This window comes from Leopardus geoffroyi, chromosome E1, assembly GCF_018350155.1.
Source record: "Leopardus geoffroyi isolate Oge1 chromosome E1, O.geoffroyi_Oge1_pat1.0, whole genome shotgun sequence".
Classification (NCBI taxonomy): Eukaryota; Metazoa; Chordata; class Mammalia; order Carnivora; family Felidae; genus Leopardus; species Leopardus geoffroyi.
In genome coordinates this window covers 14,956,585-14,981,766 of record NC_059330.1, presented here as the reverse complement: position 1 = coordinate 14,981,766, position 25,182 = coordinate 14,956,585, and the positions used below count along the sequence as shown (strand labels likewise).

The 25,182-nt window shown below is 54.0% G+C and overlaps 1 protein-coding gene and 1 long non-coding RNA gene across 5 annotated transcripts; one reads left to right on the top strand and one right to left on the bottom strand.

The window, feature by feature from the left end:
- Window positions 1-10: 10 nt before the first annotated feature.
- Window positions 11-5,814, bottom strand: LOC123604409. Of its 2 annotated transcripts, none has more exons than XR_006715319.1 (2): window positions 4,633-5,814; window positions 11-2,645 (listed from the first exon to the last, which is right to left on the bottom strand). It is a non-coding gene; the product is annotated as an uncharacterized LOC123604409 (long non-coding RNA). The 2 variants fall into 2 exon arrangements; XR_006715318.1 differs by having other exon boundaries at window positions 4,684-5,814.
- Window positions 5,815-10,365: 4,551 nt separating this feature from the next.
- Window positions 10,366-24,875, top strand: WDR81 (WD repeat domain 81). Of its 3 annotated transcripts, XM_045490437.1 has the most exons (10): window positions 10,366-14,332; window positions 18,373-18,480; window positions 18,741-18,931; window positions 19,050-19,240; window positions 19,552-19,717; window positions 19,806-19,971; window positions 20,640-21,326; window positions 21,996-22,141; window positions 22,422-22,601; window positions 23,655-24,875. In XM_045490437.1, the coding sequence occupies exons 1-10, from the start codon at window positions 10,657-10,659 to the stop codon at window positions 23,973-23,975; spliced, it is 5,832 nt and encodes a 1,943-aa protein (XP_045346393.1). In that variant the 5' UTR covers window positions 10,366-10,656; the 3' UTR covers window positions 23,976-24,875. The 3 variants fall into 3 exon arrangements, with proteins under 3 accessions (XP_045346393.1, XP_045346394.1, XP_045346395.1); XM_045490438.1 differs by lacking the exons at window positions 22,422-22,601; window positions 23,655-24,875 and having other exon boundaries at window positions 10,369-14,332; window positions 20,640-21,340; window positions 21,996-22,121; XM_045490439.1 differs by lacking the exons at window positions 21,996-22,141; window positions 22,422-22,601; window positions 23,655-24,875 and having other exon boundaries at window positions 10,369-14,332; window positions 19,806-19,916; window positions 20,640-21,075.
- Window positions 24,876-25,182: the final 307 nt, after the last annotated feature.

Genomic DNA, 25,182 nt, shown 5'->3' with positions numbered 1-25,182 from the left:
ATTACACTGATTCTTTTAAATTTTATTTATTATATGAGAACCATACACAATGTAGAAAATTTTAAAATAGAAAAGCCAAAGAGGAAAATCAACAAAATGATTTTGTTCCACCATCCAAAGATAATCACTATCATTAACATTTAAGAGTTATGTCCTTAGTCTTTATCTGTTTTATATATACAAGAATATACCCATATTAAAAAAAATTGAGATCACATAATACACACTATTTTCATAACCTTTTTAATATTCAAAGAGCATTTTTCTTTCCAGTCAAATGTTCTTCTACATGACTTCTAATGGCTGTGCAGTACTCCACCATCTGGATGGATATACAATGATTTACTTAAGCAATCCCCCATTGCAAATTTTCATTACAGCAAAGAAGAAGTGAATTCCCAATCAGACAACTGCTTCTCATTTTTTCTATTGCAATGCTGGGGTGAGCATCTTGTAACTGAATCTTTAATTATTTTCTTAGGATAAATTCCCAAGTGTAGAATCACTAGGTCAAAGGCGATGGACACTTTTAGGGTGTCTGACACATACTACCAAACTGACATCCAGGAAGGCTATACCAATTCGCACCCCCATATGCAGCAAGGTATGGGAGTGTTCTTTTAGTGCTCCTTTGCCGATACTGGGTCTTCCTTTTTTTATTTTTTAAAATATAGTTTGCCGAGGGAAAAATGCTTTCAGCTATGCTTGTCTTTCTTTAATTACTAATGAAGCACACATTGTTTTTCATGGTTTTATCCATTTGAATTTCTTCTATGAATTCCCTACATATGTCCTTTCACAGCTGGCTCTTGCTCCTTGAGGCTGCTTTATATCACTCTATAGGGTAGGGAGTAGAAGTAGGAGGATGAAGCAACAGGACATTTTAACACAGTCTCATATCTCAGGGAGGTAGTGACACTGGAGAGAAATAGTGAATGAAGCCAGTGGCCGGGAGCTTGTTCTTGATGGAGGCTGGCCGTCCTCCCTCCTCCTGGGGTGCTCCTGGCCTTTATGGGTCCCCTCTGCGGGGTGCCCAGACAGGGCCCTGTGCTCTCCGGGCCTGGTCCTTCACTGGTCTTCTGCCTGCCTCTGTGTTCCCAGGCTGCTCTTCCTCATCTCTGCTCCATGACGGGTGAGGATGGCACAGCCACATACCCAGGGCTGGAGGGAGACACTGTGGCCAGTGAAGCGGAGAGGGGAAGAAAGGACGGAAGCAATGTCCAGGGACAGAACAATCTTTGTTGCAGCCTATGAGTGGACCCAGTCTACCCACCCCCTCCACCGCAGTCCCACACACATCCAGCCTAGGCTGCAGAAGGGTGGGTTCAATGATCTACTCTCCCCTAAATCTCTCTCATAAGTGGAGAAAAGGACCCAGCTACCTGTACATCTTGTGCCCCACAGCGGGACAGCTTTCTGCAGCCCCTGAATTTGGCCACCTTCAGGCAGGGAGGCTGGGCCACGGTTGAACCACACCAGAGCCTGAGCCCCAAGAGTTACATGGCATCAGGAGCCAGGGGTGCTAGGTTGACACAGCTTGATTCCCCAGAGGGGGTCACATCCCACAACCCATCTCGCCTGGTTGCTGGAGAGAATTTCCTGCCTCGTAAGCCTGAGCTGAGTCTCACAAATTATCCTGGAAGGTAAAGTGAGAGAAGAAACAGAGGAACAGCAGTTGGAACCCCATCAGGGGCTGCAGTTCTGTTTTGGGTGGCAGAGGAAACCTGGGGCCACCTTTGTATGGTGGGAAGTCAATGTAGAGACTGGGCTCCTCCAGCCCCTAGCCCTGGTCTAACTCTAGCCCCCTCCCTCTAATCCTCCCCCCACCCCCAGCTCCTGGGGTTGTGTTGGTTAGGGATGGGGGGGAGGGGCAACAGCTTATATGAAAAGCTGTTTTGTTCCCACCCACAGGGAGAAGAGAGCCCAGGCTCTGAGTCTGCACAGTAGGCTTCTGATTCCCTCCTGCACATTCAACTGTATGATTCTGCATCTCACAGGTGTTGAAGCTGAGACAAGAAGCCTAAGAGTCCCACATATAGGTGATTTATCCCTGTAACTGGAGTCTAGGCCAGTCTGAGGAAATACAGGGAAAGCTAAGAGCATGGGGTTGACTACTCAGACGGGAGTTTCAGTATGACCTCTTCCCTGAAGATGAAATTTACTTTGGACCTCACCTGGAAAGGCAGTAGGAAAGAAAGGGAGACAGGAAGGAGGGTCAAGAAAGACATCTGAGTAAAGGTGTTGCCAGTTTTCTTTGCTCCCATTGTCTTCCCTTTGTCACACACTGATGTAGACCAACTAACCTTGGGTAGTCACAGCCATCTAGTCCCCAGCCCAACGAGGGTCTCTAATCTACAACTGTTCTCTCTTGCTGGGCCAATCTGGCTGAAGGGTCTCCAACTGAACAAGGTTCCCTTTTCCAAAAGGCATCACCACTCCCGCTGTTCTGACCTTCCCAGCCCCAGTTCCGTCACCTTCCAGATGAGGGGGAAAGCAGCTCCTTCTCCTCTTCCTCCTCCTCCTTGAAGCCAGGGGCAGAGGGCAACAGTTCTTCAACTGGCAGCTTTAGCTGGGTCAGGACATAAAGCTTGCCACTGAAGAACTACTGCGGCTCAGCCAGTTGAGGATGTGGGAGGGACAGGCTCCTAAAAGGAAAGGGAAGAAAAATGGGAAGGATCTGAGCAGGGCCATGTCACAGGGACACTGTCCCACTGGCATCAAAGTCCAGCTCCAACAGATGCTCAACCTTGTAACAAAGGGTTCTTGGCTTTGACTTGGGCCTGCGGGAGCGGTTAACTTCAGTGAGAAGCAAGAGGCAGCTCTAAACATACCTCCTTGCACCTCTTTCCAGAACTGAAGGCTGTAGAGACCCAGGCCTGCTCTCACCCCACCCCCCACCCCTTGCCTCAGCTACCCACGGAGGGCCCCTCCTCTTCAGCATTCAGAGAGGGCAGGACTTAGAACCTTGGACACGTCCCACCAATCGCCCAGGTACTTGGTGAGAAGTTGTACCTTAGGTCCAAAAATGTGAGTTCAGTGATCAGCCCAACTGACTTGTTCCCAAAGAGTTCAGCTAGAAGAGTTTTGGGGGCCTACATCTGGGGAAGAGTAAGGAAGTGTTTGGAACGTCAGCAGAGGCTCCAGGGACTGTGAGGAGAGGACAGGGGACCAAAGGCTGGAGGGGAGGGAGGTATGGGCAGGGTGGATGGGCAGCTTCCCCAAGACTCTCAAATGCCAGGCATTCCGCTTGCGCATTCCGGGTACATCTGGTATGAATTCCAGGCTGTCTGCCGGCCCCTCCATGTCTGAACTTTGTTCCAAGTTCCAAGCCCCGCCCCCACAGTTCCAACGCATGAATCAGCAGGAAAAGCCGGGCCCTGCAGCATGGCCCAGGGAGGGGGCTGGGGGCGTGGCAGGCTAGAGGGCTGTGAGCTGGGGAGGGCGGGTCTGTGCTGACACTCAGTCCAAGGGCATGGCCCATGCCAGTGTGAGCGGCCAAGGCGGTCTTGCTTTCAGACTTCTATACTCAGAGGATAAGAAAGACTAGGGTGGGGGTGGGAGGTTTTCAAATTACAAAACCCTCTTGGGAGACATGAACTTTGTGGTATCTTCCTTCCCCCAGGTGACCAGTCCAACTCCTTCCCACTCTCCTCTGTCTGAGCCAGCTCTGTTCAGCCCATAGGACTCAGCGGCTGCTCAGAGTCTGTGCCAAGCAGGTGCCCTTGGCTGCAGGGCGGGGTGGGCCCAGGGCACTGACCCTCTGACCAGCTGCTCCATCAACCCTTTGGCACCCTGACAATTCCTAGCCCAGTCTGACAGCCAGGATGACAGGCCAAATGAGTTGGAGGCTGTAACTAGGGCCGGAGGGAGGTGGGGGCGATAGCCTAGCGAGAGGCCATAGGGAGGGGCCAAGAGTTGGCCGAGAGGTGGGGAGAGAGGGAGCCCAGTGATGACTAACCCAGGCGCCCCACCCAGTCAGCCGGCTTCCCAGGCGGTCAGGGCCAGGCCTGGGCTAGGGGCCCCACAACCGGACATGCTGGGGGGAGGTGCAGAGGTGACCTTCTCTGGGCCCAAGACGGCCAGTTAGGCTGGGGAGGGGGGGTTAGAGTTTCCAGGTCCTCCTCCAGCCCGCTTCCCCCACCAACCGCGGTGAAACCCTAACCTTTGGGTTGCATAAGGCCCCCGCACCGCCGCCCCCTACTCCTCTCCCCTCCCCCCTTACATAACATCCCCTGGAGGGAACGAGAGGAGGGGCCGGCCCGCCCAGAGACCCCTTCCCTGCCAGGGCGCTCAATTGGCCCTGACCCACTGACTGCCAGTAAAGGAAAACTACCTCCTCACTACCCGCCGGGTCCAAACCCTCCGCAAGCTAGAAGGCCAGTTCTCATATCCTTTGACCAGGGGGCGCCCAGGTTAGCTGCCCCCAGCCCTCCAGCCCCTCGTCTCCCTTTTAGCCACTCTGCAAAACCTTCCGCCACTACTGCTGTCCTGGCTCCTTCTTTAAACCTCCTGCCACACTACTCCAGTCAGTTCAGGCCCCTCTGCCCCAAAGCTCCCCTACCCCCGCCGCCCCCTCTCCCCTCCCCCGGAAGGGCAGGGTGTGGCCACCAGGACCCTACTTTCCCCCGTTACCCTGTTAGCACGGTTCCCTCCTGTGCGGCGGAGACCCCAGCTCACACCCACCTGGTGCTGGGTGGGGGGGCTGCTGTGGGTAGGGGAGCAAATCAGTGCGTCCGTCCCCCACGGCCGGCGGCGCTGTGTCTTCCCTGCGCCCAGCACACACCGGCTCCAGGCTCCGATCAGCTGGCGGCGTCGTGACGCACAAGCTGCGATTGCACCGCCCAGGGCCAATCACCGCCCACTGCTGGGCAGCGTGACCACACCCACTCTGGGGCGCCAGCACTTCGCCCAGGTCCCGCCTCTCCGGCCCTCTTAGCTCTGATTGGCAAGGAGGCCACCCCTTTGCCTGGGTGAGCTGCGCTAGGCCACGCCCACCAACTCACGAGCTCACCAATAGGTGAAAGGGTGTGGCTGAGCCATAAGTCTAAGGCAGCTTGCTTTGAGGAGCGCTACGTCAAACCAGAGTCCTGAAGAGCAAAAGGAAGTAAAGGCGTGTGTGTTTGCGTTGCACACTGGTCAATGTAGTTCTCGGTCTGGCACCTAGTTCCCAGAATCCAGCGCGCTCTGTGAGTTGGCATTTTTAAACTCCTCTCCGGATCCATCCTGGCGAAGTCCTTAAAGGGCTACAGCCCCTCCTTTTTTGGGCCGTGCGTGCTTGTTTTAAACTACCCCAAAATGGATTCGCTGACCTCTGCGTATGAGGCGATAGTTCTTTAGGGAAAGGTGGAGCAGGCGAAGCAGGAGTGGGTAGAACTGAAGGTGGAAATCAGCCTCCCGGGCAGCAGACTCTTCCATTGGATGAGGACTCTTGAGGGCTTTTGGGGGAGGGAAAACTGTCCACCTCTCCTGGTCCCAGCTTTCTCTGGAGAGATCTAGTCCTCCTCTCCTGGCGGGCTCTTACTAACCAGGAGATTTTTCTTGTAGAGTAGGTCTCGTCCCAGTCGCATAGAGGCAGAGCCTCTCAAGCAGCAGCTTCCTAACAAAAGATTCATAGTACAGTCCTCACTTGAGGGTAGAAGCAAGACTAGTGGTGGGAAACTAGGGGATGGGTCTTGCCAGAGTGTCAACTGGTAAGTAACCCCATCCTCCGCCTAATACCCCTATTCTGTCCCGCCCTCCAGAAGCCTTTCACTGACTCAGGCCTACTTAGGAAGAGATTTCAAAGGTAGAGACCAATGGGGAGGCTGCCCCTTTCCCCAGGGGCCAATCAGAGCCTAGGGGGGCGGGGGATGGGCAAAACGAAGAGGAACCCAATGACTTGGCAAAAGCTGCTAAACCGCTTTTTTAAAGGGCCAAGTCTGGGACACATCGCAATTTATCACCCCCACCCCCGCCCCGTTCCAAAAAAGAGGAACGTGTAGACAGGATCCGTGACTTTTCCATAGACTCCCAGTTGAGTATGAGGATACCGAAAAGGATCCGCCTGGGGTGAGAGACAGTTCCTCTGTATCAAATACAGGCTCCACCAAGTAATTGCTGTGGTTCCTAGGAACTCCAGAATTCCCAGCCTGTGTTCAGAACAATGTGCCTTTAAGGAAACTTCCTGCCTTCCACCCCAGTAACAGCTGACTGCTGGAAAGTGTGACCTCAGGGGACGAATCAGCTGTTACCACATCCTCCTCCTGGCCTGCCCTCCTCCATCCCCTTATCCCCACCCCACCCCCCACTCTACCTCCGCCCCAACCCTCCTGGGTCTTCAGGAAAGAGAGGCGATGGAACCCCAAATATGGGGGACCTGCTTGTATGTTCTTTCCTCTTTCACTCCAAGACTATCTCCCCCCCCCCTCCAACCCCCCATCTGCTGTTTAGCTCTTCAGAGGTCTGAGCTTGGAACGAGCGGTATTTCCTGTCTGCACAGCCAGTTCACACTCAGCTCATACCCGCCTTCCCAGGTCTAGAAGGAGGCCAGTATTGGGGAGGCTCAGAAGGGTGGCTGGCTGGGTGTGTGGGTGCTCCAGGAATGGTACTGGGAAAGGTCCAGCGAAGCTGCAAACCAAACCTAGAGGAGAGGAATAGCCATGGAAAGAACGCTTCCTGGGGCCAGAAACCTGCTCCCCAGGCCATTTGCCCCCTACTCCCTACTCAAGTTGCCTTATTCCTTCCCACACTGGGACTAGCTAATGGGACTCTCTTAGCTTCACCCATTCACTCCACTTATAACTTAGATGCCACCTGGCCCTTGTTTTATTTACACTCTCACCCTCCACGGCAGGCGTGCTAATGTGGAGCCTCCCAGAGACTGCAAGTGGAATGCACTGATCCCAGAAACCAGAGGCTTTGGCTGGGAAGTCCTGCAGGAAGACCCAGGTAAATATTTTTACCCCAGCCCTGATAAGGGAGTCAGGGTCATTCCAGGACAAGCTTAGTGTTAAGTCCCAGGACTGACTTGGCAAGGTTGGGAGAAACTGAGCAGGGCCTTGGCCAAGCTTGGAAGAAAGAGGAACCTCACCAGCTGCCCCCATTATCCATTATCCTTACAGTGGAAGTCTCATTCCCTTCTTATCCAAGACCCTCGGAGTAGGCCCATGTCCATTTTGTTCTGCTAACTCTCCATTCCCCCTCACCCCTCCCACCCCATTGGGCAAAAGCACAGGCTTTAAGTCCAGGGTTTCTCAACCTCAGCAGTATTGACATTTTGGGCTAGATAATTTCTTGTTGTGGGGGCTGTCGTTTGTAGCATATTTTAGCAGCATCCCTGGTCCACTAGATGGAATTAGCAACACCCCCACCGTGCAGTTATGACAACCATGAATGTCTCAGGACATTACCAGATGTCCCCTGGGGGCCAAAATCTCCCCCAGTTGAGAACTACCGAAATCAACAAACTTGGATTCAAATTCCAGCTCTTACCAGCTCTGAACTTGAAGATGCTCAACATCTCTGCACCTCAATTTCCTCATCCACAAAATAGAGTGAATAATAAATTCAGAGTTTATTGTAGGGATTAAAAAAGGATTATGTTGTTTTTATTAAAAATTTTTAAAATGTTTATTTTTGAGAGAGAGAGAGAGAGAGAGAGCACATGAGGGGGGAGGAGCAGAAAGAGAGGAGACAGAGGATCTGAAGCAGGCTCTATGTTGACAGCAGAGAGCCCAGTGAGGGGCTCGAACTCATGAATGGTGAGATCATGACCTGAGCTGAAGTCAAATGCTTAAACCTACTGCACTACCCAGGTGCCCCGAAAAGGATTATGTTCGAAAACAGCTAGCACAGTACCTGGCCCACTGGCCCACAGTTGGCACACTAAATGTTAGCTTTCTTCACTTTTCTCCCTGCCAGATCAGCAAAAACTAACCTCACTCAGCATGGGCTGACTGCCGGGGCAGCTGCAACTTCCCTCCTTGACTATCCAAGCCATGACCTCCAGGAAACTCAATATTGAAGTTGGCGAAAGGGAGTGGCTAATTTGGTCCCAGATTCTCCAAAGCCCAAGGGTGCTTGGGTTGGGATTCCAGGGAAATTTGGGAATTGAGCTGTTACAGAGCATTATATCAAGATGTGGCCTGCAGATTGCCTGCATCAGAATTAACTGGGGTGCTTGTTAAAAATTCAGGTCCCTGGGTCTCATTCCAGACTACTGAATCAGAAGTACATCATAAAGTTTGAAAACCACTGTTTTAGGCCTCAAGTTGGGGAAGGTGTCAGTGCCCCAGAAATCTTAGTGCCCAGCATTGTAAGGACATCCTATTCAAAGGAAGAAAAGAATTCTTAAGGTTAGTTACACTCAAGGTCATTGTTGTATTGCAAGCCAAAACCACTAGAGGGCAGGACATACACGAACTTACAGAAAGAAAAAGTAGTGCCTATTCAGACTAGGTAAACAAACCCGAGCAAAGACCAGGTGGACCCAATTTTATTGGTACTAAGAAGCAGGCACTGGGGCGCCTGGGTGGCTCAGTCGGTTGAGCGTCGGACTTCGGCTCAGGTCATGATCTCGCGGTTCGGGAGTTCGAGCCCTGCGTCGGGCTTTGTGCTGACAGCTCAGAGCCTGGAGCCTGCTTCGGATTCTGTGCTTCCCTCTCTCTCAGCCTCTCCCCTGCTCATGCTCTGTCTCTCCCTGTGTCTCAATAATAAATAAACATTAAAAAAAAAAAAAAAAAAAAAGAAGCAGGCACTACCCACTGACCATCAAAACCTGTTCTCTGGCCTCAGGTACGCAGACCAAAGTTCGGGATGCGCGATTGTCAAAGAACGCCTAATTTCTCAGGTGAAAAAATAAAACTTCATGGCCAAGGAGCACAGTGAACATTGGTTTTAGAATGAGATACTTTGGGTTTGAAATTTGGCTCTACCAACTCTTAGCAGTGTGACCTTGGGCAAGTTGCCCAAGGTAGTCAGCTTCCTCATCCTAAATGGTTATAAAAATACCTCCTTAAACAAAACAAGATATGCAAAGTGTTAGCAGGGTGCCTGGCTCCTAATCAGTGCTCCATGAATGATGGTTGTAAGTTATAACTGCCCAAGGCCATGTGAACAAGCACATCCGGGGCTCCCACTGTGTCTTCAAGAGGATGCAGATGGAATCAGATCATAGCTGAACCATTTGTTTCCTCTCTAATTAGGACTGTAGTTTTTCTTTTTTTTTTTTTAATTAAAAAACTGTTTTTAAGTTTTATTTATTTACTTTTGAAAGAGAGAGAGAGCATGAGCAAGGGAGAGGCAGAGAGAGGGAGAGAGAGAATCCCAAGCAGACTCAGTGCAGCACAGAGCCCGATGTGGGGCTCGAACCCATGAACCATGAGATCATGACCCGAGCCAAAATGGAGATGGATGCTTAACCGCCTGAGCCACCCAGGCGCCCCGGGACAGTAGTTTTTCTTGAGTGCCTTTATGGATTCCTCCCTCTACACCAAACTCCTACTTGAGGCAAAATCTCCTAGGAGTGAGACTCAAAAAAACAGAGCCAGTGGTTTTGCTACAATGTCCTCAAATGGGTCAGAACCGAGACCCCCGGATAGTTTTGGCACCAGCTGTCTGGTTTCTGCTCCCTGTCCTGTGCTGCACCGTTCCCCTAGCCAAGGTAGCAACTGCAAGGCTCTGACCACAGCAGGCAGGCTCTGGCACCTCAGAGGCAGATCTTCAACGGGAAGTCTTGGGGGAAACTTTCCTCCCAAGAACTACAGGCCTCTGGGCCTGGACCACTTTTCTCCCTCTCAGATGGCTCAGAATTTGAAAGAGAGAAAGAAAGAGCCCTGAGAGGGCTGGGGAGGGGGGAGGACTGTAGGACAGAAAGTGTGTGCACCAGCTTCTAAGTTGCCATTCTGCCACTTGGGCAAGTCTCTTTGGCGGCTCTTGGTTATGACTTGTGAAATATAGAGTATTAACTGTCTTCTGTATTTTAGGGGTGTTGTAAAAGCCAAATGGAATGCTACTGATTAAATGTGTTGGAAAATTAAAAGCTCTTTCTCTTGGTAGGCAGCATGGAGGCGCTGAAGGGACTTAATGTCAAAAGCCCGGCTCTGCCATCAGTTTCTTATCTGTAAAACCAGAGGGGCGGTGGTATCAGCCAGCTAAAGGCTGGGATCTCCGGCAAAATCCTTCCTAAATCCACGTTCTGGTGCGTGCAGGAGGAAGCAGGGAGGGAAATCTCATGGGCTGTTCAGCATCCTCCCCTCCTGCACCCGGAGAAAGCGAAGCCACAACTGCACTGGGAGGGAGGGCACCGAGGCCTGCCAGGCGGTGGCGCCGGCAGGAGGCGCGGTCCGACCGGCCCATTTGAGCCACGTGCGGTTGTTTCCGTGCCGGGGCGATCACGTGAGCCGAGTCAGCTGACCGGTCACGGCAGAGCCAGGCTCGGGCGCCCCGCAGCCCCTGCCCGGCTGTGCCCGGAGCGCAGGACCCTGCAGTGGGGTAAGAGCGTCCCCGCCCTCCCCTCCTCTGTCCCCGGCCCCTCCGCCCCCGCCTCTGCCTCAGCCCGGGTCCCTCGCCCGTCCCTACGCCCCCCCCCCCCCCCCCCGGCCTGGCACCCCGGAAGCCGTCGCGGGAAGGGCCGTGGCCGGGCTCAGCCCCGCGCTGCCCCCAGGCGGCCAGGAGGGGATGGCCCCGGGGAGCAGGGGGCGGGAAGTCGCTCTTACCAACGGGGCCGAAGGCTGGTCCCCGCCCCCAAGCCCCGACATGGAGGAGCTGCTCCAGAGCGTGGAGAGGGACCTGAACATCGATGCCCGGCAGCTGGCTGCGGCCCCGGGGGGCACCCACGTGGTGGCCTTAGTGCCCGCGCGCTGGCTGGCCAGCCTTCGCGAGCGCCGGCTGCCCCTGGGACCCTGCCCCCGGGCAGAGGGCCTGAGCGAGGCGGAAGTGAGGACTCTTCTGCAACGCTCCGTGCAGAAGCTGCCCCCCGGCTGGACGCGCGTGGAGGTGCACGGGCTGCGGAAGCGGAGGCTGTGCTACCCGCTCCGTGGCGGCTTGCCTTTCGAGGAAGGGTCCAGCAGCCCTGAGACCCTCACTCGCTTCATGCAGGATGTGGCTGCCCAGAATTATCGCAACCTGTGGCGCCATGCTTATCGTACTTATGGGCAGCCGTATAGTCATAGCCCTGCCCCTTCAGCTGTCCCTGCCCTGGACTTAGTACGACAGGCTCTGCAGAGGGTCTATGGTTGTTCCTTCCTGTCAGTGGGTGAATTTACCCAGTGCCCATCATATACAAGAGATGGTCCCTGTCCCTCTCGGGGCAGCTTGGCCTGTCCCAGTCTTTTGCGAGCTGAGGCCCTGCTGGAGTCGCCAGAGATGCTGTACGTGGTGCACCCTTATGTGCAGTTTTCCCTGCACGATGTGGTCACCTTCAGCCCTGCCAAGCTGACCAACAGCCAAGCCAAGGTGCTCTTCATTCTCTTCCGTGTGCTGAGGGCTATGGATGCCTGTCACCGCCAGGGACTGGCCTGCGGGGCCCTAACTTTGCACCACATCGCTGTGGATGAGAAGCTTTGCAGCGAGCTCCGGCTGGACCTGAGTGCTTACGAGAGACCCAGGGAGGAAGAGAATGAGGAGACCCCTGTATCAAGGGCTGGGCCAGGCACTGAACTTGGAGAGGAGGGAGGTGGGGGGGCTGGGTGTCCCACCTGCCGGGAGGAACTTAGAGGCCTTGTGTTGGATTGGGTCCATGGCCGCATCAGCAACTTTCACTACCTCATGCAGCTAAATAGGCTGGCAGGTCGGCGGCAGGGGGATCCCAACTACCACCCAGTGCTGCCCTGGGTGGTGGACTTCACCACACCCCACGGGCGCTTTCGAGACCTGCGCAAGTCCAAGTTCCGCCTCAACAAGGGGGATAAGCAGCTGGACTTCACATACGAGATGACGCGGCAGGCATTTGTAGCAGGTGGTGCGGGTGGCGGGGAGCCACCTCACGTTCCTCACCACATCTCAGACGTGCTTTCCGACATCACATATTATGTGTACAAGGCTCGGAGGACACCCCGGTCGGTGCTCTGTGGACATGTGCGGGCACAGTGGGAGCCCCATGAGTATCCCGCCAGCATGGAACGTATGCAGAACTGGACCCCCGACGAGTGCATTCCTGAGTTCTACACCGATCCCTCTATCTTCTGTTCCATCCACCCTGACATGCCTGACCTAGATGTGCCAGCCTGGTGTGGCTCCAGTCAGGAGTTCGTGTCTGCACACCGGGCACTGTTGGAGAGCCGAGAGGTGTCCCAGGACCTACACCACTGGATTGACCTCACATTTGGCTACAAACTCCAGGGCAAGGAGGCTGTGAAAGAGAAGAATGTGTGCCTGCACCTGGTGGATGCCCACACACACCTGACCAGCTATGGCGTGGTGCAGCTCTTCGATCAGCCACACCCCCAACGCCTGGCTGGGGCTCCTGCCCTGGCCCCTGAGCCTCCACTCATCCCCAGAGTGTTGTTCCAGACCATCCAGGAGAGCATAGGCCGGGAGGACTTACCAGGACAGCTTACAAATGGGGTGGGCAGGCTGGTTTTGGAGGCCACTCCCTGTGAGGCTGGCTGGGCCAGGGAGAGGCCCGTGGCAGGGGAAGATGACTTGGAACAGGCCACAGAAGCTCTGGATTCTATCTCCCTCGCAGGGAAAGCAGGTGACCAGCTGGGCTCTTCCGCATCTTCCTCCAGTCAAGCCTCCCCAGGCCTTTTGTCTTTCTCAGTGGCCTCGGCCTCTCGAGCAGGCCGCAGGAACAAAGCTGCTGGGGCCGACCCTGGGGAAGGTGAGGAGGGGAAGATTCTTCTTCCCGAGGGTTTCAATCCTGTGCAGGCTCTGGAAGGGCTGGAGAAACTAGGCAACTTCCTGACCAAAGGCCTAGGGGGCCAATTGGAGGTGCCTGAGCATGCCCAGGTCCAGCCACCCGTGCAGCTGCAGGACCTCTTCCATCGGGACATGCAGGCGCTGGGTGTCCTGTTGGCCGAGATGGTGTTTGCCACCAGGGTCCGGACACTGCAGCCTGACGCGCCTTTGTGGGTACGCTTCGAGGCCGTTCGGGGCCTCTGCACACGCCACCCCAAGGAGATCCCCGTGTCTCTGCAGCCCGTGCTGGACATGCTCCTGCAGCTCAGTGGATCCGAAGGCCCTGTGGCAGCAGGGAGGGGCAAGCTGGCCCCACTCTTTGAGTACAGGCCCATCTCCCGGGGATTGCCTCCACCCTGTCCGGCCCAGCTCCTCAGCCCCTTCAGCTCCGTGGTTCCCTTCCCTCCGTACTTCCCGGCGCTGCACAAGTTCATCCTCCTGTATCAGGCGAGACGCGTGGAGGACGAGGCCCAGGGGCGGGAGCTGGTGTTTGCTCTGTGGCAGCAACTGGGTGCAGTGCTGAGTGACATCACCCCGGAGGGCCTGGAGATCCTGCTGCCCTTCGTGCTGTCACTCATGTCTGAGGAGCACACAGCTGTGTACACAGCCTGGTACCTATTTGAACCTGTCGCTAAGGCCCTGGGCCCCAAAAATGCCAATAAGTACCTACTGAAGCCTCTCATTGGTGCCTATGAGAGCCCCTGCCGGTTACACGGCCGCTTCTACTTGTACACTGACTGCTTTGTGGCCCAGCTGATGGTGCGGCTGGGCCTGCAGGCCTTTCTCATCCACCTGCTGCCCCACGTCCTCCAGGTGCTGGCTGGTGTGGAGGCCTCCCAGGAGGAAAGCAAGGGCCTGGTGGGGGCCACTGAGGATGAGGAGAGTGAGCTCCCAGGGGCTAGGCCCAGCCCCTGTGCTTTTGGGGAGGAAATTCAGATGGATGGTGAGCCTGCTGCTTCCTCGGGCCTGGGGCTCCCGGACTACACGTCTGGTGTCAGCTTCCATGACCAGGCCTACCTCCCTGAGACCGAAGACTTCCAAGCTGGGCTCTATGTGGCCGAGTCCCCACAGCCCCAGGAAGCTGAGGCTGTGAGCCTAGGCCGGCTGAGCGACAAGAGCAGCACCAGTGAGGCCTCCCTGGGCGAGGAACGGGCTGCAGATGAGGGGGGTGCTCCTGTGGACAAGAGCAGCCTCAGGTCAGGTGACAGCAGCCAGGACTTGAAGCAGAGCGAAGGCTCAGAGGAGGAAGAGGAGGAGGAGGAAGGCTGTGTGGTGTTGGAGGAGGAGGAGGGAGATGGGGAGCAAGACGACATCACCAGGGCGTCTGAGCTCACTCTCTCTGACACGGTGCTGTCCATGGATACTGTCGTGGCCCGTGGTGGCGACACAGATGGGGAGGAAGAGGAGGAACCACTAACTGAGCAGTCGGAGGGCAAAGAACAGAAGATCCTTCTCGGTGAGTTCTCAGGCCTCGAGGTGTTGTAAAACAGTCCTCTGGTTTGTTTTGTCTTTTTATCTTATCGTATTATTTATTTATTTGCATAATGTCTACACCCAAACGTGGGACTTAAACTCATGACCCTGAGATCAAGTCGCATGTTCTCACTGAGCCAGCCAGGTGCCTCAGGGTTCTGTTTTGTCTTTTGATTCCGATATAGTTAACATACAGTGTTCTATTAGTTTCAGGGGTACAATGTAGTGATTCAACAATTCTATACATTGCTCAGTGCTCCTCACAGCAAGTGCACTTTAATCCCCATCACCTATTTCACCCATTTCCCCATCCACCTCCCCTTTGGTAATCATCAGTTCTCTATAGGTAAGAGTCTGTTTCTTGGTTCTTCCTCTCACTCTTTTTCTCTCTCCCTTTTTCCTTGCTTGTTTGTTTTGTTTCTTAAATTCCACACATGAGTGAAATCGTGTGGAATTTGTCTGTCTCTGACTGACTTGTTTTGCGTAGCATAATACTCTCTAGCGCCGTCCATGTTGTTGCAAATGGCGAGATACCATTCGTTTTTATGGCTGAGTAATATTCCATTATACATGTGTACCACATCTTCTCTATCCATTCATCTGTCGATGGACACTTGGGCTGCACATAGTTTGGCTCTTGTAAATAATGCTGCAATAAATATAGGGGTGTGTGTGTCCCTTGGAAATAGTGTTTACATATTTTGGGAGTAACTACCAGTAGTCCAATTACTGGATCATAGGGTGGTTTTATTTTTAACTTTTTGAAGTACCTCCCAAGCACCTTCCACAGTGGTTGCACCAGTTTGCATTCCCTCCGGCACTGCACATTTCTCCACATCTTCGCCAACACTTAACTGTTTTTTGTGTTGTTGATGTTAGCCATTCTGACAGGTGTGAGGTGGTATCTCATTGTAGTTTTGATTTGCATTTCCCTGATGATGAGTGGTGTCGGGCATCTTTTCATGTGTCTGTTGGCCATCTGGATGTCTTCTTTGGAGAAATGTCTGTTCATGTCTTCTGCCTTTTTTTTTTTTTTTTTAACGTTTATTTATTTTTGAGACAGAGAGAGACAGAGCATGAACGGGGGAGGGTCAGAGAGAGGGAGACACAGAATCCGAAACAGGCTCCAGGCTCCGAGCTGTCAGCACAGAGCCCGACGCGGGGCTCGAAGTCACGGACCGCGAGATCATGACCTGAGCCGAAGTCGGCCGCCTAACCGACTGAGCCACCCAGGAGCCCCTCTTCTGCCTTTTTTTAAATTGGATTATTTGTTTTTTGGCTGTTGAGTTGTATCAGTTCTTAATATATTTTGGATACTAAGCCTTTATTGGATATGTCATTTGCAAATATCTTCTCCCATTCAGAAGGTTGCCTTTTAGTTTTGTTGATCATTTCCTTAGCTATGCAGAACCTTTTTATTTTGATGTAGTCCCAAAGTTTATTTTTGCCTTTGTTTCCCTTGCCTCAGGAGACATAGCTAGAAAGATGTTGCTATGGCTGACGTCAGAAAAATACTGCCTGTGCTCTCTTCTAGGATTTTTATGGTTTCAGGTCTCATGTTTAGGACTTTAATCGATTTTGAGTTTCTTTTTGCGTATGGTATAAGAAAGTGGTCCAGTATGATTCTTTTGCATGTAGCTGTCCAGTTTTTCCAATACCATTTGCTGAAGAGACTTTTTCCGGTTGTATATTCTTTCTTTTGTCAAAGATTAATTGGCCATATAATTGTGGGTTTTTTTCTGGGTTTTCCGTTCTGTTCCATTGATGTGTTTATTTTTGTGCCAGTGCCATACTGTTTTGATTACTACAGCTTTGTAATTAATATAACTTGAAGTATGGAATTGTGATACCTCCACTTTTTCTTTTTCAGGGTTGCTTTGGCTATTCAGGGTCTTTTGTGATTCCATACAAGTTTTAGGATTGTTTGTTCTAATTCTGTGAAGAATGCTCTTGGTATTTTGATAGGGGTTGCATTAAATGTGTAGATTGTTTTGGCTAGTATAGACATTTCAACAATATCCATTCTTCCAATCCGTGGAAGAACCTTCCATTCCTTTGTGTCATCTTCAATTTCTTTCATCCATGTTTTATAGTTTTCAGGGTACAGGTCTTTCACCTCTTTGTTTCATTTTATTCCTAGGTATTTTACTGCTTTTGGTGCAATTGTAAACGGGATTGTTTTCTTAATTTCTCTTTTTGCTGTTTAATTCTTAGTGTATAGAAATGCAACAGATTTCTGTACATTGATTTTGTATCCTGTGACTTCACTGAATTCATGTGTCTGTTCTAGTAGTTTTTTGGTGAGGTCTTTAGGGTTTTCTATAAATAGTATTATGTCATCAGCAAATAATGGAAGTTTTACTTCCTTTACCAGTTTGGATGATTTTTATTTCTTTTTGTTGTTTAATTGCTGTGGCTAAGACTTCCAGTGGTGAGAGTGGAAATATTTGTCTTGTTTCTGACCTTAGGGGAAAAGCTCCTAGTTCTTCCCCATTGAGGATGACATTTGCTGTGGGTTTTTCATATATGGCCTTTATTATGTTGAGGTGTGTTTCCTCTGGACCTACTTTGTTGAGGATTTTATGAATGTACATTGTACTTTGTCAGGTGCTTTTTATGCAGCTGTTGGAATGATCATATGGCTTTTATCCTTTCTTTTATTGATGTGATGTATCATGATGATTGATTTGTGACTATTGAACCACCCTTACATCCCAAGGAGTAAATCCCACTTGATCACAGCGAATGATTTTCTTAATGTATTGTTGGATTCAGTTGGCTAGCATTTTGTTGAGGATATTTGCATCTATGTGCAACAGAGATAATGGCCTGTTGTTCTCTTTGTGTCTTTATCTGGATAACGCTGCCTCACGGAATGAATTTGGAAGTTGTCCTTCCTCTTTTATTTTTTGGAATAGTTTCAGAAGAATAGGTATTAGCTTTTCTTTACTCTGGTTTTCATTCAACATTTCTGAGTACCTAGTCTCTGCTGAGCAGTGGGTGCAGCAGATTCACACACAGCACAGATGTGGGCCTGCCTTCCTGGAGCTCACCTGTAGCCGAGGAGATGCCACACTGTAGACAGTGTCATGTAAATGTCATGTTAGTGCTGTAAAGAACATGACTGGCTGCTATGAGGGAATATAAATGGGGCTTAGATCAAGTTTTCAGGGTCCCATGAAAGTAGGGCTGGTTGAGGTCCAATGAATAGGAGATAGCAAGCAAAATGGTAGGGTTTACAGTGGGAAGAGCATACCAGGCAGTGGGAACAGCATGTGTGAGGCTCTAAGGTCGTCATGGTTCCATTGAAGAATCAGGGACTGAATTCTGCTCCTGAACCCAATATTGTACTGTATTTAAAAAAATTTTTTTTTTAACGTGTATTTATTAGTGAGAGACAGAGAGACACAGAGCATGAGCAGAGGAGGGGTAGAGAGAGAGGGAGACAAAGAATCTAAAGCAGGCTCCAGGCTCTGAGCGGTCAGCACAGAGCCCGACGCGGGGCTCAGACTCACAGACTGCGAGATCATGACCCGAGCCAAAGTCGGTCGCTTAACCAACTGAGCCACCCAGGCGCCCTTATCGTACTGTATTTTAACTAACTAGAATTTAAATAAAAGTTTGAAGAAAAAAAAAGAATCAGTGCAAACCTAGGAAGTTTAGACAGAGAGAGTGGAAGGAAGAAGAAGGAGCACAGGCCATAGGGTGAGGGAGCCAGGGCCTGGCCAGGCCTCATTTAGCAACTTAGGAAGATTCGCTGAAAGGATAACCTTCCTGCAAGGTGTGCTGAAGGAAAGGAGCCTGGAGTAGCCCCAAAGCCAGGGCCACGTGGGGGCAGTCCCAAAGCCACAGGCCACCTCTGCCACTGCTAAACAGAGGGTGGTGGTGTGGGGCACCCGGCTTTGACTGGGCCCCTCGGCAGGTCTGCAGCTGGGCTGGCCAGGAGAGGTGCCCTGGGGTGGGGTGGGAGGCGTGGCAAGTCACCATTATCTGATGAGCTCAGGGCCCGTTCCTGCCCTGCAGATACAGCCTGCAAGATGGTCCGCTGGCTATCTGCCAAGCTTGGTCCCACAGTGGCCTCTCGCTACGTGGCCCGGAACCTGCTCCGCCTGCTGACATCTTGTTACGTTGGTAAGGCCTGTGGTTGGTGCTGGAGATGGGGCTTCGTCCCAGCCCCTCTGTCTATCTTCAGCCCCCTGCAGGGGATCCTTCCTACTTCCACCTCCCAGGCAGGTCCTGGGTCCCCGTCTGTAAGCTACTTCCTTCCTTGGGTAGGGCATGGGGTGGCCCCCAGGCTAGGGTGACGAGGAGTGGCTACCACAGTTCCTGGAAGGCCGCCCTGCCTCCTGCCTGCTGTTAGCTACTCAAGGCTGCTGGTTCTTCCTCGGCAGGGCCCACTCGGCAACAGTTCACCGTGAGCAGTGGTGAGAGTCCCCCTCTGAGTGCTGGCAACATCTATCAGAAGAGACCGGTGCTGGGTGATATAGTGTCGGGGCCCGTGCTCAGCTGCCTCCTCCACATTGCTCATCTGTATGGGGAGCCTGTCCTCACCTACCAGTACCTGCCCTACATCAGCTACCTGGTCAGTTACTGATTGGCAGTCCCAGGGGAGGTCAAGGAGCTTGAGGGCGGACCTGGGATCCCTGGGGGCCCCAGGGGGTCCGTGGACAGCCTGGCCCTCACCTTCTCTATGGCCCTAGGTGGCCCCAGGTGGCACCTCAGGCCCCAGTCGACTGAACAGCCGTAAGGAGGCGGGGCTGCTGGCAGCGGTGACTCTGACCCAGAAGATCATCGTGTACCTCTCGGACACCACCCTCATGGACATCCTGCCCCGAATCAGCCACGAGGTCTTGCTGCCCGTGCTCAGCTTCCTCACTTCCCTCGTCACTGGGTAGGCTCCTGCCCCACCCCTGTGCAGGGGAGTAGCTCAGCTGAGGGAGCTACCCAGGAGGGGCTGGGAAGCTTGGGGGCGAGACCGGACTGGGTGTCAGGAGTCTTGGTTATCAGGATTCCTGGTTCTGATCCAGCTGTGTGACCCTGAGTAAGCCACATCTTCTTTCTGTGCCTCCGGCTCCTCTCATCTGGTTTGGATCAAATTTGTCTTGTAGTTCTTTTCACTTAAAGCTTTTCATAGATTCTGGGCAAGTCCCACAGAGTTGTGGAGAGGTGGGGGGTGCTGGAGCTCATGAACTCTCTTTCCAGGTTCCCGAGTGGGGCCCAGGCCCGGACTGTCCTGTGCGTGAAAACCATCAGCCTCATTGCCCTCATATGCCTGCGCATTGGACAGGAGATGGTCCAGCAGCACCTGAGTGAACCTGTGGCCACCTTCTTTCAGGTCTTCTCTCAGCTGCATGAGCTTCGGCACCAGGTAGGCAGACCTACCCCCCTTACCTGGCTGGGTTGGGCTGGGCAGGGGCCGTGAACTCGGCTGACTCCCTGGGCCTCCCTGCCCACAGGAGCTGAAGCTGGATCCCGTGGGCCGCAGTGAGGGCCAGCTGCCAGAGGTGGCCTTCTCCGATGGGCAGCAGCGGCTGGTGGACCCTACCCTGCTGGACGAGCTGCAGAAGGTGTTCACCTTGGAGATGGCGTACACAATCTACGTGCCCTTCTCCTGCCTGTTGGGTACTGCCCCATCACGTTCCCTCGCAAAGCCTCTGTGGCTATGTCTCTTCTCTGGGGAGGGCCCCATGCTCCCCTTGCCCCCAGAATCAGTAATGAGCATTCAGTGTTCTGGGTCAGAGCAAAGGGATTTGGCCTTGGACCTCAGAGTTCCAAGGTGCTGTATAAACAGGGACTGAGCATTAGCTAGCAAGGAGGCACAGGAGCTGGCCTAGAGTATCCCTGGGGACGGCAGGGCCACCAGGCTGACGTACTGACATCTCCCGGAGCTGAGAGGAATTAGCTGCCCACCATTTCTGTAGCCTCCCGTATGGGCCCGGCACTGCCGAGCAATTATGTGTGTCATCATCTTAAATAGGATGGACAGCCCTGTGGTCAGATATGTCATCGTCCCTCTACTGAAATCTAAGCCCTGGGAGGGAAAGCACCCCCTGGCTTTTACCATTCTATTTCTGATGCCCTGCGTAACGCCCGGCACACATAGAAGATGTTCGTGTGAATGGATCTACCTTTCTCTGTGGAAGAAAATAGGCTCGGAGATGAAGAGTTACTTGCCCAGAGTTGCACAGCCAGGACCTGCCCTGTTTTCTGGTGGTTCCCAAGCCTTGGATGGGTGGTGGCAGCGGCCTTCCATCTTCCCTAATCTGAGGACCTCTCCCACTCCCATCCAGGTGACATCATCCGGAAAATCATCCCCAACCACGAGCTGGTTGGGGAGCTGGCGGGGCTGTATTTGGAGACCATCAGTCCGAGCAGTCGCAGCCCTGCCGGCGTGGAGCCCACGGTGCCCAGCGCCGGCCCTGAGTGGGACCCCCAGAGTGGGGGCTGCTCCCGGGACGACGGCCACTCGGGGACCTTTGGGAGCGTGCTGGTCGGGAACCGCATCCAGATTCCCGATGACTCTCAGCCTGAGAGCCCCGGCTTGCTGGGCCCCATCCCTGGCGCTGGCAGTGGGGGCCCCAGCAGCGAGGAGGACAACGCGCTGAAGCGGGAGCTGCCGCGGAGCGCCCATGGGCTAAGCGGGAACTGGCTGGCGTACTGGCAGTACGAGATCGGCGTGAGCCAGCAGGATGCCCATTTCCACTTCCATCAGATCCGCCTGCAGAGCTTCCCGGGCCACTCGGGGGCTGTCAAGTGCGTGGCGCCCCTGAGCAGTGAGGACTTCTTCCTGAGTGGCAGCAAGGACCGCACAGTGCGCCTCTGGCCACTCTACAACTCTGGGGATGGCACCAGCGAGATGGCCCCACGCCTCGTCTATGCCCAGCACCGCAAGAGCGTCTTCTTTGTGGGCCAGCTTGAGGCCCCACAGTATGTGGTGAGCTGTGACGGGGCTGTGCACGTCTGGGACCCCTTCACAGGTGAGCGGGCCCAGGTGAGGCCTGTTCTGTTGCTGCCATGCCATGCCCTGCCAGGCCAGGCCTCTGGGTGCAGGGACCCAGGGTTGGGCGGTTGGGGTGTCTTGGTATATGGTGTGGGACAACCCAGCGAGGCTGCACAGAGGAGCAGTTAGACCTGAGTTGGAATCCATTAGTCTTAAGTTTGAATTGTTCTGCCAACTTATTTGCGGAGTTACCTTGCTCAAGTTACTTTGATGCTGGAAGCGTTAGTGCTCCCCATCTGTAAAATGGGAATCAGAACTGGTTTAGAAGATAATGCACATAGGGGTTTGGCTTAACACATAACATGTCACACAAGTTTGGCAGAGAGTTGCTTGATGATTTTTTGGCATCGTGTTAGGGAGAAATAAGGTTAATAAGGTTTTTAAAGGGGGAGGGGATGGAGTAGCATCGAGGTAGACCGAGGAGAGGTAGCATTTGGTCAGGGGGTGCTGTGTGAAGAGTTTGGGGACAGGAGCCTGGCCTGGCCATGGATGCAGGAAGGTGGGGAGGTCAAAAATCATCTTTAGTATTTTCTTAGGTCCCCTGGGAGATGAGAGGCAGTTACAGGGTATGTCAGGGAGATAGGAAGGGTTGGGGTTCTTCCATCTGCTACTGGTACCCTAGATCCACTGTGCCTTTCCTTCCCAGGGAAGACCCTTCGCGTAATAGAGCCATGGGACAGCCGGGTGCCCCTGACTGCTGTGGCTGTCATGCCTGCCCCCCATACCAGCATCACCATGGCCAGCTCTGACTCGACCCTGCGCTTTGTGGACTGCAGGAAGCCCGGCCTGCAGGTCAGGGGCGTTCGGTTCCCTGAGCCCTGGCTTGGATGCCCAGCAGGGAGGAAAGACCCTGAAGAGAGAAGCAGGGTGTAGTTTCTCTTTGGAGACAACTCACCCACAGCAGCAAACGCTGGGGGGTGGGACTCTGATCTGGGATGAAGGGGTGCCCTCCCCTCGATGGGGGATAGAGGCTCAGGCCTTTCAGCCGTGTGGGCTTGGGGTGAACAGGACCTCAGGGAGAAATGGGTTGGAGTGGGTGGCAGTGCTTTAGCTCATCTCCCTCTGTCTGCAGCATGAGTTCCGCCTGGGTGGCGGGCTGAACCCGGGGCTTGTCCGCTCCTTGGCCGTCAGCCCCAGTGGCCGTAGCGTCGTGGCTGGCTTCTCCTCGGGCTTCATGGTGCTCCTGGACACCCGTACAGGCCTGGTTTTGCGTGGCTGGCCAGCCCATGAGGGGGACATCCTGCAGATCAAGGTGACTGACGTGGGCCCCTTTCCCTCCTCACTGCCCAGCCCAGCCCCTGCTCCAGGCCCTCTTAGGGCCCACCCAGGACCGGCTCCCTCATAAATGCCCCATGGCTGATGGGCGGAGAGGGTTAGGAGCCAGCTCTTCTGCAGGGGGCCCTGGCGGCAGGCAGGCCACGGGGGCGGGAACCAGGGGGCGAGCTGACCCTGCTGTTCCCTGGGGATGTTCTAATGAGTAACCCTTGTCCATATTTGTCTTGTTTGGAGGATCAGGGGTCGGGTCCTGTCCGTGACCCAGTTCAGGTTAAATAAAGCTCAGCTGGGAGGGTGTTTACTGCCCCCGACCACTGAGCAGAGTCCATGGCCCATGCTGGGCTGCCCTGGTGGGGGTAGGGACACCCGGGCGTGGGGATCCTGCCCCTACCCCCGCCCATTCTCAGTCACAGACCTTGGGGAACTGCCCAGGGAGGGACCAGGAGGAGGAACAGGACTGTATGTGGGAGGATTTTTCCAGGCAACTGGCACTCCCTCCCTATCCTGACTGGAGCCAGGGGACATGCACTGCCAATACTAAGGGCAGGCTGCCCCCAACTCTGTCCGGGGCCCCAGGGCTTCAGGCACCTCTAAGTTCTGACCTTCCAAGGAAGGCTTTGGGGTCAACCTGGGTATTACCTGGCAATGCCACTTACTGGCTCTGTGACCTTGGTAGGATTACTTAACTTTTCTTAGCCTCATGTTTTTTTCTCTATAAAATGGGAACAACAGCATTTACGTCATAGAGTTGTTATGAAAATTAAATGTGGTAATATGGCATGCCTAACAAAATGCCTAGATACAGTAAGTGCTCAAATGATAGTGATGACTAGGTTAAAGACGCTTTAACATATTAACTAGTGTTAATGTAATGTGGCGGGGGGGGGGGGGGTGGAGGGGGGCAGCTGGTCCCCTGCCCGGGATCCCCTGTCTTCCTGGGAGATACGGTGCGAGTAAACAGAAGACCTTGGAGCTCGGTGGGCACATGGGAGGGCCCAGGCCCTGCTGAGGCTCTCTTCTCCCTGAGCAGGCGGTGGAGGGCAGTGTCCTGGTCAGCTCCTCCTCTGACCACTCCTTGACTGTGTGGAAGGAGCTGGAACAGAAGCCCACGCACCACTACAAATCAGCATCTGACCCCATCCACACCTTCGACCTGTACGGCAGTGAGGTGGTCACCGGCACTGTGGCCAACAAGATCGGCGTCTGCTCCCTGCTTGAGCCGCCCTCCCAGGCCACCACGAAGCTCAGCTCTGAGAACTTCCGAGGCACGCTCACCAGCCTGGCCTTGCTGCCCACTAAACGCCACCTCTTGCTGGGCTCGGACAATGGGGTCATCCGCCTCCTGGCCTAGGCCAAGGTGGGGCTGGCCAACGAGGGTGGGCAGACATCCCCCAGGAGTCCATCCCTTACCCTTGTCTCCCCGGCAGCTCCCTCTGGGCAGGCCTCAGGCCCCACACTCTGTGCCCACATGGCCTGCCAGCCACAGTGAGGCAGGGGTTCAGGTTCCTGAACCGCCAGAGCCACCAGTGCTGCCAGAAGGGATCTCATCTGTGGCTTGGGGAGATGCTGCCCCGAGTCAGCAGGAAGCAAGAGAGGGAGCACAGGAAAGCATCGCTGCCCTCTCTTCTCCCCAGCTCTGCCCCCTGGGTCCACATGGGGACAGGGAAGCTCTGAGAAGGAGAAGGGAGACTGGCCCTGTCCAGCCAGTGTCCAGCCACCTCCCCTTGTGAGCCCTCTGTGCCCCTATCTCACAAGGGCAGGGAAGCCGCTCCAGTCCAGGACACTGATGGTGCTTGGACTCCAGCCTCTAAGGAGGGCTGGTCCTGGTCCAGGAGTTAGGGGCTTTGGGGTGGGGTTTAAGTGTCCACCCAGCCAGGCCCTGCCCAGTATGGGACCAGTAGGGAAAGAAAGAGGGCAGGACCAGGGGAGGGAAGATGGACTGGTCCAGCTGGTGCCTGCCAGGAGTGACCCCATGCCTTGCCTGCCCATCCCTAACCACAGTGTTTGTGCCTTGAACTGAAGAGGCAGCCCCTGGGCCCAGAACCCTTGGGGAGTGGTCCAACACCCTGAGAGAAGGGGCAGGAATGATCTCTGCATCTCAGGTCTCTCCCAGGGGACAGGAAGACCCAGGCATCCCCGGACCCTCACATTCTGGAGCAGAGATGAGGTCTGAGCCTGGGCCCTTACTGCCTCTTCACTATTTGCAATAGATGTAAATATGACCAATAAATCTTTTGGAAGAGCCATGGAACTGAGTGAGGCTTTTCTTGATGATGGTTATCAGGGTGGGAAAAAATTGAGACCCAGCAGCTTCCAGGGCAGTGAGGAGAGTGAGAAGTAGGGCGGGAGGAAGGTGGGAGACAGCCTGATCATTGCTCTTGGGCACCACGGGGTACAGGGCTTCTGGTTCATGCAGCCCCAGGTCAGTTTCCTGAACCCTCAGCTTGGGGGAAGGTAAGGAGGCTTTGATCCTGCTGAGGGAGGATGCTGGCAGAGGCCATGGCCCTCTCTCTTCTCTCCACCCCTTCCAAACTCGGACTGAAGGCAGCCAATCAGGA

Excerpts from the sequence above, each read along its gene's own strand:
- WDR81 (XM_045490437.1), top strand. The coding sequence starts at position 10,657 with ATGGCCCCGGGGAGCAGGGGGCGGGAAGTCGCTCTTACCAACGGGGCC. Across the intron at positions 19,718-19,805 it reads TGCATGAGCTTCGGCACCAG|GAGCTGAAGCTGGATCCCGT; the intron begins GTAGGCAGACCT and ends CCCTGCCCACAG. Across the intron at positions 22,142-22,421 it reads GCAGGAAGCCCGGCCTGCAG|CATGAGTTCCGCCTGGGTGG; the intron begins GTCAGGGGCGTT and ends CTCTGTCTGCAG.